This window comes from Tympanuchus pallidicinctus, unplaced genomic scaffold (assembly GCF_026119805.1).
Source record: "Tympanuchus pallidicinctus isolate F22 unplaced genomic scaffold, pur_lepc_1.0 scaffold10, whole genome shotgun sequence".
In the NCBI taxonomy this organism is placed as follows: Eukaryota; Metazoa; Chordata; class Aves; order Galliformes; family Phasianidae; genus Tympanuchus; species Tympanuchus pallidicinctus.
Window position 1 is genome coordinate 1,778,782 of NW_026294619.1, and position 16,292 is coordinate 1,795,073.

General features: G+C 48.3%; 1 protein-coding gene across 1 annotated transcript in view; it reads right to left on the reverse strand.

Moving 5' to 3' along the window:
- Positions 1-247: 247 nt before the first annotated feature.
- MAB21L3 (mab-21 like 3) overlaps positions 248-16,292 on the reverse strand; it is a 36,250-nt gene continuing 20,205 nt past the window's right edge. The window contains exon 7 of the mRNA XM_052666262.1: positions 248-1,146. Within this exon, the coding sequence (XP_052522222.1) occupies positions 1,114-1,146 (33 nt within the window). The 3' untranslated portion in view covers positions 248-1,113. The remainder of the gene's footprint in view (positions 1,147-16,292) is intronic.

Below are 16,292 nucleotides of genomic sequence, written 5' to 3' on the forward strand. Positions count from 1 at the left end.
GCTGTTTGTTCTCACCACCCTGCCAAAACACAGATGAAATGGAGTTCATGTGACCTTCTTGAGTGGTGACAGCAAAGGGAGGTGCTTGAGAAAAGCCAGAAACTAACGGGAGAGAGAGCAGAAGGAGGAGACTGAGACAAAAGTTTGTGGTTTTTTAACTATCAAATAATACACTTCAGACTTGCAGTGGTTTTTTGTTTTTTTTTTGTTTGTTTGTTTACTGTTCAACAGTTTGAACCCGACCCAACTGTTTTCCTTCCCTTGTGGCCATTTTAAAGTATTTTTTATTTTTATTTTTTCTTCTGGGAAGAAAATAAACGTAATCTGAGGGAGGAGCCTTGCTTCCCTTGCCATCCCCACCTGTGTGGGAGCAGTGGTGGCAGGGGTGAGGCTGCATCATGCCAAGCAGGCATGTGGAAGATGCCACAGCGTATTTGGAGCTGTGAAGCAATTACAGCAAATTTAGTTCTGCCTTGAGAGTGGCCGGGTTATTTTTGTTTCATTGCCAATAAAGATATTGGAAAACCAGAGGTCATTTCCTTAGGATAACAATCCCCTATCTGAAACAGGCACTGGCATGATCTCCGGTATGCACCCCCTCCATGGTCTGGGTTGGCATGGAGAGCTGAGCTGCAATTGTAATGTGGCACAGCAGCCTTATCCCCTGTGCCAGCCACTGAGAGCACAGGGACCTGGGAAGGACTTTTGGCTGATCTGCTGCAGGATTTGCAAGCATGCAGAACTGATTTGTCAGGAAAACGAGAATGGTTCTAGCCTCTTTTGTCCTGTCCCAACTCAGCTGCACCCTTCTGAGAGCATGGGCAGATGGGGACATGTCCCAAGTAGACTGCCCCACTTGCCCCCTTGTCCCATGTGATGTCTGTCCCTGCTACACTCACCTGAGGACCCCTCACCCAGCACTGTCTGCCCATGTCGTTTCCAGAAGCTTGGATGTGAAGTCAGCAGGCTGAGAGCCAGGGATCTGCAAAAGAGGAAACTTGAGGCTAAGCTCATTCAATCTCTTGCAGGAATGTCTTTGCCACAAAGAAAAACTTTTTTTCTCTCTCTCTCTGTCAGACAATCTTCAAGTTTCACGCCACTTTGCTTTAAAAATCAGCTGTCTTCTGTCTTGTGCAAGGAAAGGATCTGCAGACAGAAGAAAAAGCCTGGTTAAAAAAAGCTCCTCTTTCCAGCAAGCAGGGCTGTTTGTCACCCACTTGGAAATTTGTAAACTCTTTCCTCTGTATTTATCTAACTCTGCTATTTTGGGATTTGCCAGAGCTGTCTGTGCTGGCAGAGCATGCGCGTCCAAGAGAGTGGAGGGAGGAATAGGGAAAGATGCAAAGCACTGCAAAAGCATTTGCTGTGGGACTCAGCTGAGAATAGCACCCTGACCTGGCAGCTAATACAGGCTGGGAAGACAGTGGGCAGACACTGGACAATGAAGGGTTGGACTAGATGATCTCCTGAGGTCTCTTCCAACCCCTTTGATTCTGTGATTCTCATCTGGAGGGCTCACTTCAGTCCTGTGCTTCTTAAAACCTGAGATGGCACCAGTTGATTCTTCCCCAGTGGTACACCTGCAGGGTGGCACACCTGGGCTCGTGGGGACACAAGGACATGGCACCGCAGCCATCCTTGCTTGTTTGCACATAGCAGTATGCAGCCCCATCCAAAGTCCAGGTTGGAGCTGCTGCTCATCCCATAACCATGCACAAAGCCAATCCTCGTTTACTGAAGGCTTGTGGTGGCAGTATTTTTTAGCTTTAGAGTTTTGATGAGGGCTCGTCTTCCAGTAGCCAAGAGGTCATGGTGTCTGGATAGATTACAACCTGAACATCTGCATTCTATTACACAGGGATGGGAATTATTTTTCAGCATTCCCCACATCTTCTAGCAGTGACAGTAGTGATTAAAGCCTGGAGTGGATTCCTGTGTAGTATTTTGACTTCCTTTACTTTCACATCCTGCTCATAAACAGGAGAAAAGGGCTTTCCTTGGGTGCTGAGTCAGGAAGCTCGTGTGCCTTACGGCAATGCCGACATGCTGATGAAAGCCCAAGGATGTCAATAGGCCCAAAGCAGCTGAACAAACCTTGCCAAGAGGTGCCAACAATAGCAGGATGTCACTGCGCTTTGCAAGAGGATGTTCCCATTTGCTGATTTGGCTCCCGTGCCAAAAGCCTTCCATTGGCCCAAGGAATAGAGCCAACATCTCCAGGAAGCAACCATGAGCAGACTCTGGTGGGTCACTGCAAGCACCATGGCTTCAGCTTCCCATCCTCAGAGCCAGGAAGGGAAGAGGAAATGTGCCCAGGATTGCTGTGGGCAGCACCACTGTGAGCAGCTCTTGTTAGGACTGGGGCTGTGTTGAAATTATAGAGTCTTAGAATGGATAAGGTTGGAGAGGACCTTTAAGATCATCTTTTTCCAACATCCTGCCGTGGGCAGGGTTCCCAACCACTAGATCAGGCTGCTTGGAGCCCCATCCAACCTGACCTTGAATGCCTCCAGGGATGGGGCATCCACAGCCTCTCTGGGCAGCCAGTTTATCTGGACCTGGCTCTGTAAACCTCACTGGAGGCTGAGACTTGCGGAAAAATAGGAAGAAGAGGCCAAGAGGAATAGGGTTGATATGCTCTATCCTATAGCAAAAGCCTAGAGACTGTAACGTCCAAGAGACCACTCCAGCCAGGAAACACCCTCAAAATTTCCTGACTGAGGGAGGACTATATGAGGGCTGCTCTGAATGTATTGCCTCCTACTTAACTGTCCTACAGTGTCAGAAGCAGATGTTGGAGGTACGGCAGCGGAGGCTGAACCTTCCCACCAATATTCCATTACATGTTGTTGCTGTGCAACAAATGGCAGCAGAAGGGCAGTCTGACAAAATGATGTCTGACATGGAAGTGTGGATGAAGCAAAGGGGTGTCACTCAGTTCCTCCATGCACAAAAATGGCCCCCACTGACATTCATCGACACTCTCAAAACATTTATGGAGGCCAAACAGTGGATGTCAGCAGAGTGAGGTGGTGGGTAGTGTGTTTTAGCAGAGGGCACAGCAGCAATGGGGTGCAGATTTTTATGAGCATGGCATGCAGGCTCTTGTTCATGCCTGGTGAACATGCACAGCTAAGATGGTGACAATGTTGAAAAACAGTGTTTTGTAGCTGAGAATTTGCTCTATCAAATACTGTTACTGTGTTCTTTGTAGTATTTTCCAAGAAAATAAATAGGAGGTGTTACTTTCAAAGAGAACCTACGTACTTTCTCTCCTCATTATGCTAGGAGAGGTTAATGAGCCTGCATTTCTAGGCTGTTGGTTTTGGGCTTGTGCAGGTCACCTTTTTTAAAAAAAAAGACTTCTTTCATGGAAGTTTTCCCTACAACATGTTGTAAGACAGCCAAGGGCAGACAACCATCTATAAATGAGTGCGGCCGTGCTGGGTGGGTCTCAGTGCTGAAAGCAGCGGCTGTCTGCAGTGTGGATGCGGCCAAGGAGGCAGGAGGAGGGCAGGCTGCCTGGCCAGGAGCCCTGTCCTGTGGGGCCAATAAGTGCTACTGCCCACTTTCCCTGCAGCTCTGCCAGCCCTTATCCCTCTTTACCCATTTCTCTGTGGGCTTGTCACCGGGTGCTGGAGGAGGCTCTGGGGATGCTACTGGGGTGGAGAAGGCCACCTCTTTCCCCCCTGCATGGCCATGTGCCACCCATGGGGACAGAGAAGGCCAGGAAGGCTGGCAGTGCTGGCAGTGTGTGTGTATGCAGCGCTTCTGCCGGTGGAGAGAGAAAGGAAAGGCAGGTGCAGCACCCAAAACTAGATATAAATGAGTCATCTCCACCAGCTGATGGCCAGGGGGTCCTGGAAGATGTCAGTATTTCTGTCTTACTTTCTGGAAAATAACCAGCCTTACACATACACCCCAGTGGAAAACTACTGCAGAAAGAGTCACAAACACAGCCCAGACTGGTGGTGATGTCCACGCTAGAGCAAGCCCTGTGCTGGGCGCCCTATCTCTAAGGAAGGCACCCATTTCCTGCACCCTTCCCAAGCATCCTTTGTTCTCTAGCTTCTCCCCTGGGGTAACCCTTAGCACCCACCCATCTTCTCTAGTGCTAAATCCTCCTCTGACCACCCGCATTTAGGATTTAGCTCCACACTGCAGCAGTGCCCAGCTCGCTGCTAGATATCAGCCTGGGGATAGATGAGATTTTCAGCCTATTTTTGGTCTTCCCTCACCTGTGATTACCTGTACCTGCTGCTTGTTTCTTGCTATCTTATCACATACCCTCAGACAATCATGTTCAGGCATGGTGCACAGACCCAGACATAACCAAGGACACACTGCCGTCTCCATCACAGGTCAGGAGATAAGCAGCCCTCCCTTAATGCGGGCTTTGTACACCTGGAAAGCAATGCCCAGCACCAGGAACAACAGAGCCTTTCACTCTGCAAAGGAGTCAGAGGACAGAGAGGACAACAGAAGGCAGATCAGCTCAGTACCTCCATTTGTAGGAAGATGGAGGTAGTGGGATTTGGATGGGGCTGGCAGTACTGCTGGTGGTTGCTGGGGTGAGCCCACTCCCAAGGAAAAGAAGGGGTAGCACCCACTCTGCCTGATGCCAGGAGGCAAAGTCCCCAGGGATGGCAGCCAAGTCTCTGCTGAGCGCATGCTGAATTACTGAAGGGAGGAATTGTAAGGCTGCAGGTGGAGTGCAAAGCATTACAGGTGGTTGGCATTCAGGGTAAAGGGCCTCTGATGGAGAACCACCTCTCTGGCTACTGCAGGATGATTTTTCAGCTGTGGAGCAACATAAGAAGCCAGAGAAAACATGGTAAAGAACATTATTGCACCAGGGAATTACTATTCTTGATAGTGCAGCATAGTATTTGGAAGCACTACAGGGAGCCTGAGATGAGCAGATCCCACTCAAGCATTCAGTTCTCCAGCACTATTCACATTCAGTCTTTGCCCTTGCTCGCTGAGCCCCAAGCACCCTTTCACTGCCTCACTACAGAGGGGAGGTGAATGTTTTCCTCTCCCTTGCTACCCCACATGCTTTTCTCTTGCACAGACTGTGCAGCAGGATCCCAGTTTTGCCTCAACTAGGCTACATACTGGATAGACCACACTGGAAAAGTGGGCATTGTGTTCCAAGCACACGGTCATCTCTGCAGTGTTAGCTGCCAAATCCATCACACCCAACTTTGCAACCAACAAGATAGGCATGGTTCTCCCATGAGGAAGGGTGACTGTGTTCCTTGGAACTACAGGAAAAAAATCCAGATTCACTCCAGAAGTAAAGAACAGGACAATCTCTGTCTAGAACAGGCTGTCCCAGTACTGCCTGCCTCCCCACAGCCTTGTAAGCCCTCAGCAGTGAGTGACGCAAAGCATGGGCACATGCCTACCCCTGCACTGCCCTTAAGGGGCTCACATGCAGCAGAGGGTGCAACATCTGTTCTGAGAAACTTGGGCTCTTGGTAAGCAATGAGGAAACCCTCAAATGCCTTGGAACCGAACATCTTCCCACCCTCCTACTTCCGCATGATTAAGACCATATAAAAATAATCTGTAGTTTCCAAGCCTCCCAGATTTGCCAAAATTGGACTGGATTTATGGAGACTGGCTTCCCAATGAGACCTCAGGCAATTCCTGCTCCAAACAGAAAGCCAAGACCAACACAGCAGCTCTTGTTCTTCCAAATTTTGATACGGCTCTTTTAGTCCTACAAGTTACAAAATTCTTTGATTTTAAAATCTTCAGCGTCAACTATTTTGGCTTCTTACAGGCAGAACATCACAGTGTCACTGGGAATGGGAAAATTTTGGAAGGTACCTCAAAGAAATGTCAGCTTCTGGTTGAGGACAGGGGTGCCAGGTGATCTTTTGCTATTAAATGGTGTCCTGAGATTAAATTGTACCATCAGGCAGTTGTGCAAGCCATTGTAGTCTGTCCTGGCAGTCACTGAAGAGCACTTTTAGGGATCTGGAGAGCAGAGAAGCGCATTGCAGCTGGCCATGCTGCTCTGTGGCGTCAATGAAGCTTTTGTTCAAAGACTTTGTAATTTAATATAAGATGAACAAAAAAGATGAAATAATCAAGGTGGAGAGGAAGCCAAGGGCTGGAGAAAAACATGATGTGTACCAGAGCTGCAGGAAATGAAGCTTATATTCCTAATTAACAATCTCACTTGTCTCATTTTCTGCTCAAACCACCATGTTAGCCTTTTAAATATAGAAGGCTCCTCCCTCACTGTATATGCAGCCATCCTGGCACCACCAGCCATGTCGGCTACTTTGCCACAGGTTGTATTTTCAGAACTGCTTGATGGGTGGATTAATAGCTTCCTTTTTATTGCCAACTCTTCAGCTTTTGGGGAAGAAAAAAATCTATGCGAGATTCCAAAGTGTCATGAAGATGGCTAAAAAAAAAATCATGGCTTTTAGAAAGGAAACTGTAGGGGTTTTTATTTGCTGCTTAGTTTGAGAAATTTGAGGTTGTAGGCTTGTTTTTTTTCTTTTGACATTTCACCCCCACACAGCCCAGGGCTGGAAAAGTATTTTATTATTTTTAAATGAAAACAGGGTGTTTTTCATAATTGCATGGCTGCAAGATCTGGGGCTTTGCTGGAGTAATGCAGCCACCTGCACCTTCAGGTTTCAGTCCTGCTGAAAGCAAAGAGCAAAGTCTCTCCCTTCTGTTTATGGTTTGGAGAAGTAATATTTGATATGAAAACCACAGAAGCGATTTACATGAAATTACGATTGTTGACAGAGGTTTGATGTACAAAAGAGTATAAATCAAAGAATTTGTTTGGAGAAATTATCGCTATCAAGCGAGAACAGAGGGGTATAACCTGGATTTATGAGTTTCCCTGTAGGTACCACAAACAAAATCCTGGTGGGAAGCAGAGATAGGGATGCAGACTGAGGGGAGCACAGCAAACATTCTGGGGATGGGAGAGAGAAAATCAAAAGGTGCAGCTTGCTCTCTATCTCCCTGCAGAACTTCAGCAAAGCGGCGTTTGATCCAGAAGCCTCTCGCTCCGCATTCATCATGGTGGAAATCCAGCCCCCAGAGGGCATGGAAGGGTCATGTCCATCTCTCCTTCAGCACCGAGCCTCCAGCCGTGCTGCAGCAGGCGGTGTGCCAGCAGTGATGCTGCATGGAACTGCTGCTGGTCCCACCCCTCCAGCCTTGGCTGCCGGCTGTGCTCCCACTGGGGACAGAGCCAAGATGGCTCCTCACACTTTGCATAAAACCGCTGGGGCCCAAGTGACTCAGCCTCGGTGACGCCTCTTGTTCTTGGGAAAAAATGGGGTGATGTGAGTCATTGTGTCAATCAGCCAGAGGCCAAGTGCTCTGGGCTCCCTGGGGCTGGCTCGGCCGCCAGCCATGAGCATCTTCTGCAGCAGCCTGCGTCTGGAAGCAACATGCTGTGGGGCCGTGCTGTGGAGTACAGGAGGGTTCCTATGGGCACCTGGCTGCCATCCCAGGCTTGGCGATGTCCCCAGGGCCACCAAGGAGTCACACTGGGAGCAGTGTGCCTGGCTGCACTGCAGGCACGTAGGTCTCACATGTCCCCGAGGCAGAGCCGGGCTGACCTGCTGCCACGGGGCCTGCCCTCGCCCAGCGATTAATTGGGATGCAAATGGTGTTTGAATGTTAATCGCTGCTCTGCCCTAAGTAACACCATGTGTGGAAGAAGGGTGAATGCTTTTCCTCTGCTCTGAAATAATTCCATTTATAGGCACACTCTTTGAGACAGATGAGGTCTCAGACAGCATCACCCCCAACTGCTCCGGGCTGGGACACCCCTGTTCCTCCTGCACTGCTCTCTGGGCACAGGATGGAACTTAGACTTGGCAGATCTGATTACAGCATTAAGGAGGCACTCAGTGACAAGACAGAGCCAGTTCGCCTCATCGGCCAGACGAAAACCTGGCGTGAGGAGGAGTGATGGAGGCCCATGTGCCTGGCTGCATCCAGACCCCATACTGGCAGATGGAGGCAGCAAGCTGGGAGCTGTGCTGGTGTCTTGGGAAAGGGCAGCAAAATTTGTGCCCCTCCCCTTCTCCCCCTTCTCAGTGGGTTTGGAAGCTGTTCTGGAGAGAAGAGAGAGCAGCGTGAAAGGCTGCTGAGAAATATTCCAGTTTCCAACGTAATTTGAGTCATTTGCAATGGAAACTTTCCATTGCCCAATAAATCTAACATACTCATTTAAATGAAGGGGGAGGGAGCGGAGTTTCAGTGCTGTATTGAGGAAGAGAACAGTGCAGGCAGTGCAGGAGTGCAGCACTCAGCAGGTACACTGTGTTCTTGGCCAAGGAGGGGCACAGGCAGCAGAAGGATAGGGGGCACCCGGTGTGCTTGTTGCAAAGGGAAGCCTGCCTGTTCACCTTGGCACAGCTAGCACAGAGGAAAAATTAGGCTTGGATCAAAGCAGGTGGCAAAAAGAAAAAACAACGGCAACAACCATGCAGCTTTATATTACATTAAAATCCATGGCTGTGAGGCACCAGCCTGCAGTGACAGGGAGGAGCAGCTGGTAGACAACATACAGACAACACAGCCTTCCAAGTCAGGGAGCGCAGGAGGAGAAGGAAGGAGAAGGAAGGAGTGAGGGCCTTTCCTGGAAGGCTTGGGCAGAGCTGGAGCTGCTGGAGCCATCACTATGAGGGACAGCAGGGTGCCCAAATGCAGCAGACACTGCTGCTGTGTCTCCGGGCAGACAGCCGATGGCAGGCCCAATGCTACAGCTGTCTGTCTGGGTTAGAGAAGAAAAACTTGTAAATGTGGCACAGTTCACAGTTCACAGTTCCGTCTGAGATACGTCATCACTTCAGTCAGTCAACTCCTGCCCTGGACAGCTGAGGTCAGGGCAGCAGCAGAGATGATGCTCCCCTCGTGTTGATCTTGCATTTACAGCCAGAAAGCAATGAAATGTAATAACGGAGGCGTCTCCAAAAGTAATGCTTCCTAATTTATTATTTTGGCCCATGACATCAGAAGTGGATGTTTTTAGGATGGCAGTAGAGGTTGGACCTTCTCGCCAATATTCCATTACGTGTGGTTACCACGTGACAGATGGCAGCAGAGGGGCATTCTGACAAAATGATGTCTGGTATGGAAGTGCAGATGAAGCAAAGGGGTATCACTGAATTACTCTATGCCTCCACTGACAGTCACTGACACTTGCTGAATGTTTGTGGAGACCAAACAGTGGATGTCAGCACAGTGAGGTGGTGGGTGGTGCATTTCAGCACCAGTGGCAACAGCGGCAGTGGGGCGCCTCTGCTTTTTATCATGGGTGAAAGTGCACAGCTAATGGTGGTGACAGTGCTGAAAAATAGTGGGGTTTTTTTGTTTTTTGTTTTTTCAGCTGAGAATTTTCTCTATCAAATACTGTTATTGCGCTTTTTGTATTTGTCATAGCTAGTCTCCATAGAAATAAATAGGAGGCATTACTTTTGGAGCAGTCTACATCCATCCAAAGCATAAGAAATGCTATCTGTTGCGCAGGCAGGGCCCTGCAAATTGACAGGAGATGCATCCATAATCACCGGGGAGAATATAAACAAACAAACAGACAAATATAGAAACCCATATCCATTAAGATTATCGAATAACAGCAGAGGGAGGAGCACAGTGTCACGATCAGCAGCAGCAGCTTCTCTGCAGTCAGGAGCAGCCGCAGGCTCAGAGATGAGTTTCTTAGGTCAGCAAAGCCCAGCAGGCAGCAAGGGCAGCCTCTCCCATCCTCTGCCCCTTGGACAAGCAATCCCACATGCAGCCACACACAATCAGCCTGACTGAGTATAGCCAGGGAGTAGAGGGTCTGGGAATGCTTTTGGGGATGATGGTTGGACTAGATGATGTTACTGGTCTTTTTCAATGATTACACTGGATATTAGGAAAAAATTCTTCTCAGAAAAAAGTGGTGAGGCAGTGACACAGCTGCCCAGGGAGGTGGTGAAGTCACTGTTCATGGAGGTGTTCAGGAAACATGTAGATGTGGCGCTGAGGGATGTGTTTAGTGGGCAAGGTGGGGATGATTTGATGGTTGGACTAGATTATCTTAGCAGTCTTTTCCAACCTTCCTGATTCTGTAAATCTTTGAAATGGAAGGAAGAAAAAGAGGTGATTTTAATGGTTATCTTCTCCCAGCGTACTAGCTTGTACCTTATATCCCAAACATTTCAAGTGTGTTTCTGGCACTCACGTTCCATTTGACCAGGATTTTGTTACAGGGCTTTTCCAGCTTGTAAAAGCAGACTGCTGAAAAAAGAAAAAATCAATAGCTACAGCCTCTTACAGAGTGATTTTAAATCGATCTGTGTCCGATGTACACAGGTAAGAACCAGTCTACGGTTCCCACATAGCCATGTTAGTATTAAAAGTTGCTGAGCTAACATTAGGTTTCTGTCTGCTAAGCCCCAGAATTTGGGACATAATAGTTTTCCTTACAGATTTGTCTCTCTGTGAAAAGAGAAAGGAAAGGAGTTCTGTGCAAAATTTCCCCCTAGGCTCAACACAGGCAGTTTGCAGATACCATTACCTATAAACAGGAGAGGAGTCAATCGTTTGAAAAGGTAGATAACAGCAGGACAAGGGGAAATGGTTTTAAGTTGAAGGAGGGAAGATTTAGGCAGAAGTTCTTTACTGTGAGAGTGGTGAGGTGCTGGAACAGGCTGTCCAGAGAGGCTGTGGATGCCCCATCACTGGAGGTTTTCAAGGCCAGGTTGGATGGGGCCCTGGGCAGCCTGGTCTGGTATTAAATGGGGAGGTTGGTGGCCCTGCATGTGGCAGAGGGGTTGGAGATTTGTGATCCTTGAGGTCCCTCCCTGTAATTCTGTGATGCTGTGATAACAGATCAGCCCCTCCAAAAGGCATGCCTGCAGCTTTTGGGGCACAGGGGAATTGCATGCCAGGGCTCTGCCAATGCTGCTTTATGTTGTATGAGAACTATGGAGTTTTGCCAAAATTTCTTGATTTTGAGATATTTCCTGTTCTGAAAAACACAGACCCTGGTGCCCTCCTGTTTACTAACCACGTGTTAAGCAGAGCTCACTAAGCAGACACCAGTTTTGGATGCTAGCATGTTTTTCATAAACTACATGGGTTTGGGATGTAAACAGTGACTATTTATTGAAGCATTGCTTTCTGTTTTCTTATTTTGATTGTGAGGTGAGGTTTCAAAGAGATCCAGTCTGAGAGCACCAAGAGCAGCCTTTGCTGTGGTTTCCTCAGTAAAAGACAGAAATCAAATAATCTAAACAGAGATGTGGTCCTTCTTTTTGCCTGGAAAATCTCTGCTCTCATTAAATCCTAGCAAACAAAAGCAACCATGCTGCGATCCCATGAACGTGACAAAGACCAGGGCCTCTTGGTGCTGGGGGCTATTGCAGGATCAATGCCTTAAGAGCCTTTAATGCAGGAACAGAGAGTGCCCAGGGGCAGGCTGTTTTGTCTGAGAAAGTCAGCAGGCGATCCGAGGCCTTCCACTGGGTTGGCCTCCTCCACCTCATGCCTGCCTTGCTCATAGGGTCTGCAATCTCACTGACAGCATGGGGCACAGGGAAAGAGAGCATGGGCTCTGCTCCTAGTACATGGTGCCTGTGTGCGCATAGAGAGCGAGGGAGGGAAATATAGCCTATGTTTCAGATCCCTATGTTCATTATCTATCATATCCATATTGCATATGATCTCATTAAAACCTGTGGCAAGGCCTGGGATGTCTTTGTTCCCTTGTCAGCAGGAATGCTGCCGGGAGCATGTGCTGTCATGGAGCTTCTGAGGTCTCAAAGCTGCATTCCCCCCCGCTCAGAACATTGCTGTACCCACGCAGGCTCAGCCAGCAGGAGCAAGGTTTCTGCCCCTGCCCCTCTCCTGCCCTCACTCTGAGGTTTTTCTACGGGTTTGTATTCTGTTAAGCTTCAGGAAGCACAATGAAAATGAAGATCCTTCCTATGCCAGGCTCCTGCCCTAGACTGCCTAGTCTCCCGGGAATGGAGAGCAGACAAAGGGGAAGGAATACGGCACCATATCTCAACAGAGGATCAAGCTGATGAAAGGATATATTATTCATTAAGTGTATCTCCAGGACAAGTAACAGGGAGTGAGAGAACAGAGCTTGCAATTGTCTTAGGTACAGTTGTAAAAAATTTATGTACACATTATCTCTGCTTTTTTGACAGCTGTTTACTTCTTTTGGGATAGGAGTCAGCCTAGCCCCATTTTGCAAGTGAGTGTATTTATAGATTCCCACTGATTTCACTGATGGTGATGGGGCATGCATGTGACTACGAGAATGCTTGCACTTCCTCTGAACCCGGAGTTTCCCTGAGAAAAAGCCGTGCTTTGTACAGATTTTACCCCCCTAATTGGCTTTAGCTCCAGCACTAAGCAGCCAGTGCCCAGGGCATCCCCCACCCAGAAGTACTGCTTCACAGCACGCATGGCTTTGGCTCTTGGCAGCCCCTACATCCCCTGGGTTTTCCTTCCCCAGGCAAATCCTCACTCCTAGTCCCATTTGGGAAGAAAAGCAGAGTGAGCCAACCCCATGCAGGGCTGTATTTCCTTCAACAGTACTGAACCTCTTCCGCTCACAACTGAGCTGGGGGCTGGTGAAATAAATCCCCAGTACATCAACCCTCCCGCAGGGGCTTCCTACGCCCCCTCCACCCCAAGGAGAGGCCACTGCACTGTCACACAAAATTGCTTTTGCTTTATTCTCCAGCCTAATCCCTCTCTCCACAGTATGATCCTGAGGTTTAATCTGATTAGGATCCCTCACATCACGTGATGACAAATGGTCCCAGATGCCAAGCTAAGCAATTTAACGAGATGCTGTATTGATTATGAAACAAAGCAGGGAGATGCTACTTCAGACCAGGGTGCGGTTAGCTCCTTGCCATCCTTGGGTTGTGGGGCTCCAGCCAAACACTCCTCTAACTGATGTCCTCCTGATCAATGCAGACCACTGCATTGGACAGCTTGCATTCTGCATGAGTTTTGATAGAGAACCATGGTCTGCTAGGCAGGGCAGTGCATGCTGCATGGGCGCAGTCCCATGTACCAACACAACACTCGCTGGCCATGGGCGTCCAAGGCAAGATGCAGGAAATGCAGTCTGTTTGTTCGGCTGTTATTAGACCTAATCTAAACGTAACAGCCCAAGATAGATTAATATTACCATTGTTCGTTAATCCAAATGCAATCAATCTTATTTTTTTTTTCTTCCTGCCAGATAAGAACCACCCTTCCCCCTCAGAACTGCAGTCATAATGTAATTCTCTCTCAGCAGTTAATGGCATTCATAAATTACGCTCAAGAACTATTGTTCATTTAATCCTTTTTGCTGCCATTAGCTCTGGTCACTGATCTCTTGCCTCTCCAGCTTGCAATATTTTAATGACACAGCTAGAAAACAGCCAAACTCCTCAGCCTGGGCGTAGCAAGCCAGACGGGTGTTGCAAGGAGGGATGGTGTCCACGAATGGGTTGAGAAGAAGTGGGGAAGAAGCATAGACCTGAGACTGCTGCGGGCTGGGGAGGACACAGAGGAACAGGCTGGGACAGACAGATCAATTCTGGCCAGAGCTCAGGGCTCACAGAGATGATGAAGCTGCTGGCTCACAGCCTTGGAAATTTGGTTCACTTCAAAGACAACTGGACCATGGCCTGCCTTTCAACTAGCCTAACCTGGTTTAATAAGGAAATCATTGATGATAGCTGCTCCTCCTTTGAAGCTGCAGTTATGCTTTAAGGGAACTTGACCCTTTGGTGTTCTTTTCAGCACAGTACTAACCGAGGTAGCACATCCCATGTTTAAGTGGCGAGCCACTACAGGAGGTGCTGAAGACACCTCATCTAGAACTTTGCAGAGCACCCCAGTTATTCCCACTCAGGTGAATTACACTTGAAAAAGGAGCACAGCAAGGCTGGAACACAGATTTTAGCAGAGAAAAAGGGACCTCAGGAGTTGGCATATCTGGTCATGCTCTGCTAAAACAAGGGAGATTATGATTATTCCTCTGATGGTTGTACAGGCAGCAAACCCTATGGAGGAAGAATGGCAACTTGAGTCTGTATTGGTGCAAAACCGCAATGCTGGCTGTTGAATGGATTCGGGCTGAAAGTTCAAAGAAAGCTCCCGATGATCTGTGCAGACCTGAAACTGTCTGCTGAAGAAGCGGGGGCTGAGTATCTGGAGGCCTTTGAAACAGCTCTTGGTTCATTTGCAGATAAGGATCAGAAAGAGCAGATGATGGGATTCAGTGACCGATGAGATCACTCTTAATCTGGTTTTCTCACCTGCTTAAAATGGGATCAACAGGAATCCATGTTCATTTCCTTAAAAATTCTGTTTGCTAGAAGTATTTTAAAAAATAGTCTTCTGATTGGTGTTGTCTTTTCATATCATTACCAGCCATGCTGGTGCTGTATTGGCTGCTGAAGCTGCAGCAGAAGAAATTTGGCTTGGCCTGGTTTGCTGCAGTACAAATGGTACCCATCTCCTCCAAGGCAAGAGCAAATAAGTGATGAGCCAGAGGCAACTGGTTCCTAGCTTGGAATCAGATGGCCCTGCAATGCAAAGCGCTGCCCTGCTGACAAGAAGAAGTACATTTCTTTGAGCTGTTGACTTGTGCAGGTGCCCAAGACCAAGAGTAGCTTCTCTAAGGAAAGAAACAAGAATACAAGAATACATTTAGCATTTTAATCCAGAAAACTCTAACTGGCACACACCAGAATTGTGCAAATGGTAATTATCACCATTCAGGAGAGCTGGATGATGAGAAGATGCCATTCTTTCTTCTAATTGCTATAAAGCCTCTCAGTCTGATTAATTCTTTCCTTGGTATGTTTCCTTGTAATTTTTATTTGTGAGGTTTCTAGGGGATGCTAGAGGATCTTTTCCGTGGAAAACATATCCTGCACTCTCTCAACAGTCTTGGTGCCAGTAGGATCTGTGCATTCCTCATCACCCACCCAGAGATGCCTTCAAAGCCAAGCTCTGACCAAAAGGTGTTTCCTGGAGCACAACGGAACTAACACCTGCATCATGAGGTGTTTCAGTGGTGGTACCCTACCCTGGCTGCAGCTGTGTATCAAGGCCCTCACCTGCTGCAGCTCACAGCCAGATAAGAAATGGCATCATTTGCAGAGCTACAGGATGGCAGCACTGTTGCTCTGCCCTGGCCCCTTTAGCTGCCAGGAATAAAAGGAATAAATTAGGCTGCCAGGAATAAAACAGGCTACCCAGAGAAGCTTTGGGTGCCCTATTCCTGCCCTATTGGAACTAGATAACCTTTGAGACCCCTTCCAACCCAAGCCAATCTATGACTCTATAAAAAAGCAATGCTTATCCTTAAAAACAGCAACCCTAGCATTCGTGGAGAGGGAAACATCTACTAAGCTGGCAGAATTAGCTTGTTGTTTCATTTATAACTCTCCATGCCCTAGAGGGGCAGGGCTGCTCCACCAGGAACACGGTTTGCAAGGTAGTCTGACTTCAGTGTCACTCAACTCAAAGAGGAGCATGAGGACAGGGTCTGTACTGGGCACTGTGCACACACGGTGCCTATGACGTCAAGGAGAGGTGATGCAAAGTCAGGACTGACCACCCAAACTGACGGAACGACATCAGAAAGCTGTGCTTGGAGAACATATTTCTTGGGGCAGAAAAAGGAGAGAAAGAGAAAGAGAGTTGCCAGGGAGCTGAAGCCACGGTTGTTGGCTCATCAGCAGGTGCGTAGCCCAGCCCCATGGACAGAGAGGTGGGGTGGTAGCTGTCTCCTGCCCAGCACCCTCCTGCTCTCTGCTTCTTGGTGCTGTCCCTGAAACAAGGCTGCTGGGAATTGCTGCTGGCCCATCTCCTGCTGCAGAAAGCAGTAAATTCATATTCTCTCCCTTGGAGTGGTTCCCAGAACGTACGGACTTGCTTTCTTCTAACTGAGCCTTGCTACTTATTAGAAGGCCCTCCCTTAGTCCCTTGTCTTCCCTCCTTTTTGGCAACGGGATTTAGAGGTGAATTTATTGGGATCATTTGCTTTTCAGTCCGATGAAAACGAACAGGATCCCGATTCTGAGAGCAAGATCCTGAATGTGAGGTGCGCGTTTTTGAGAGCGAGATTGCCCTCTAGTGACTTAACAGCAGTGTAAAAGTTGTAGTTTCGCACGGTTTTCCTTCGTAACAGAGCAACAGATTTCCTATCGAGGTTTCCGCTGGAGGGAGCAGAGTTCCCGTGGCGAGCGCTGAGAGTGCCTTGGGTCTGTAGGAGGCTCCCA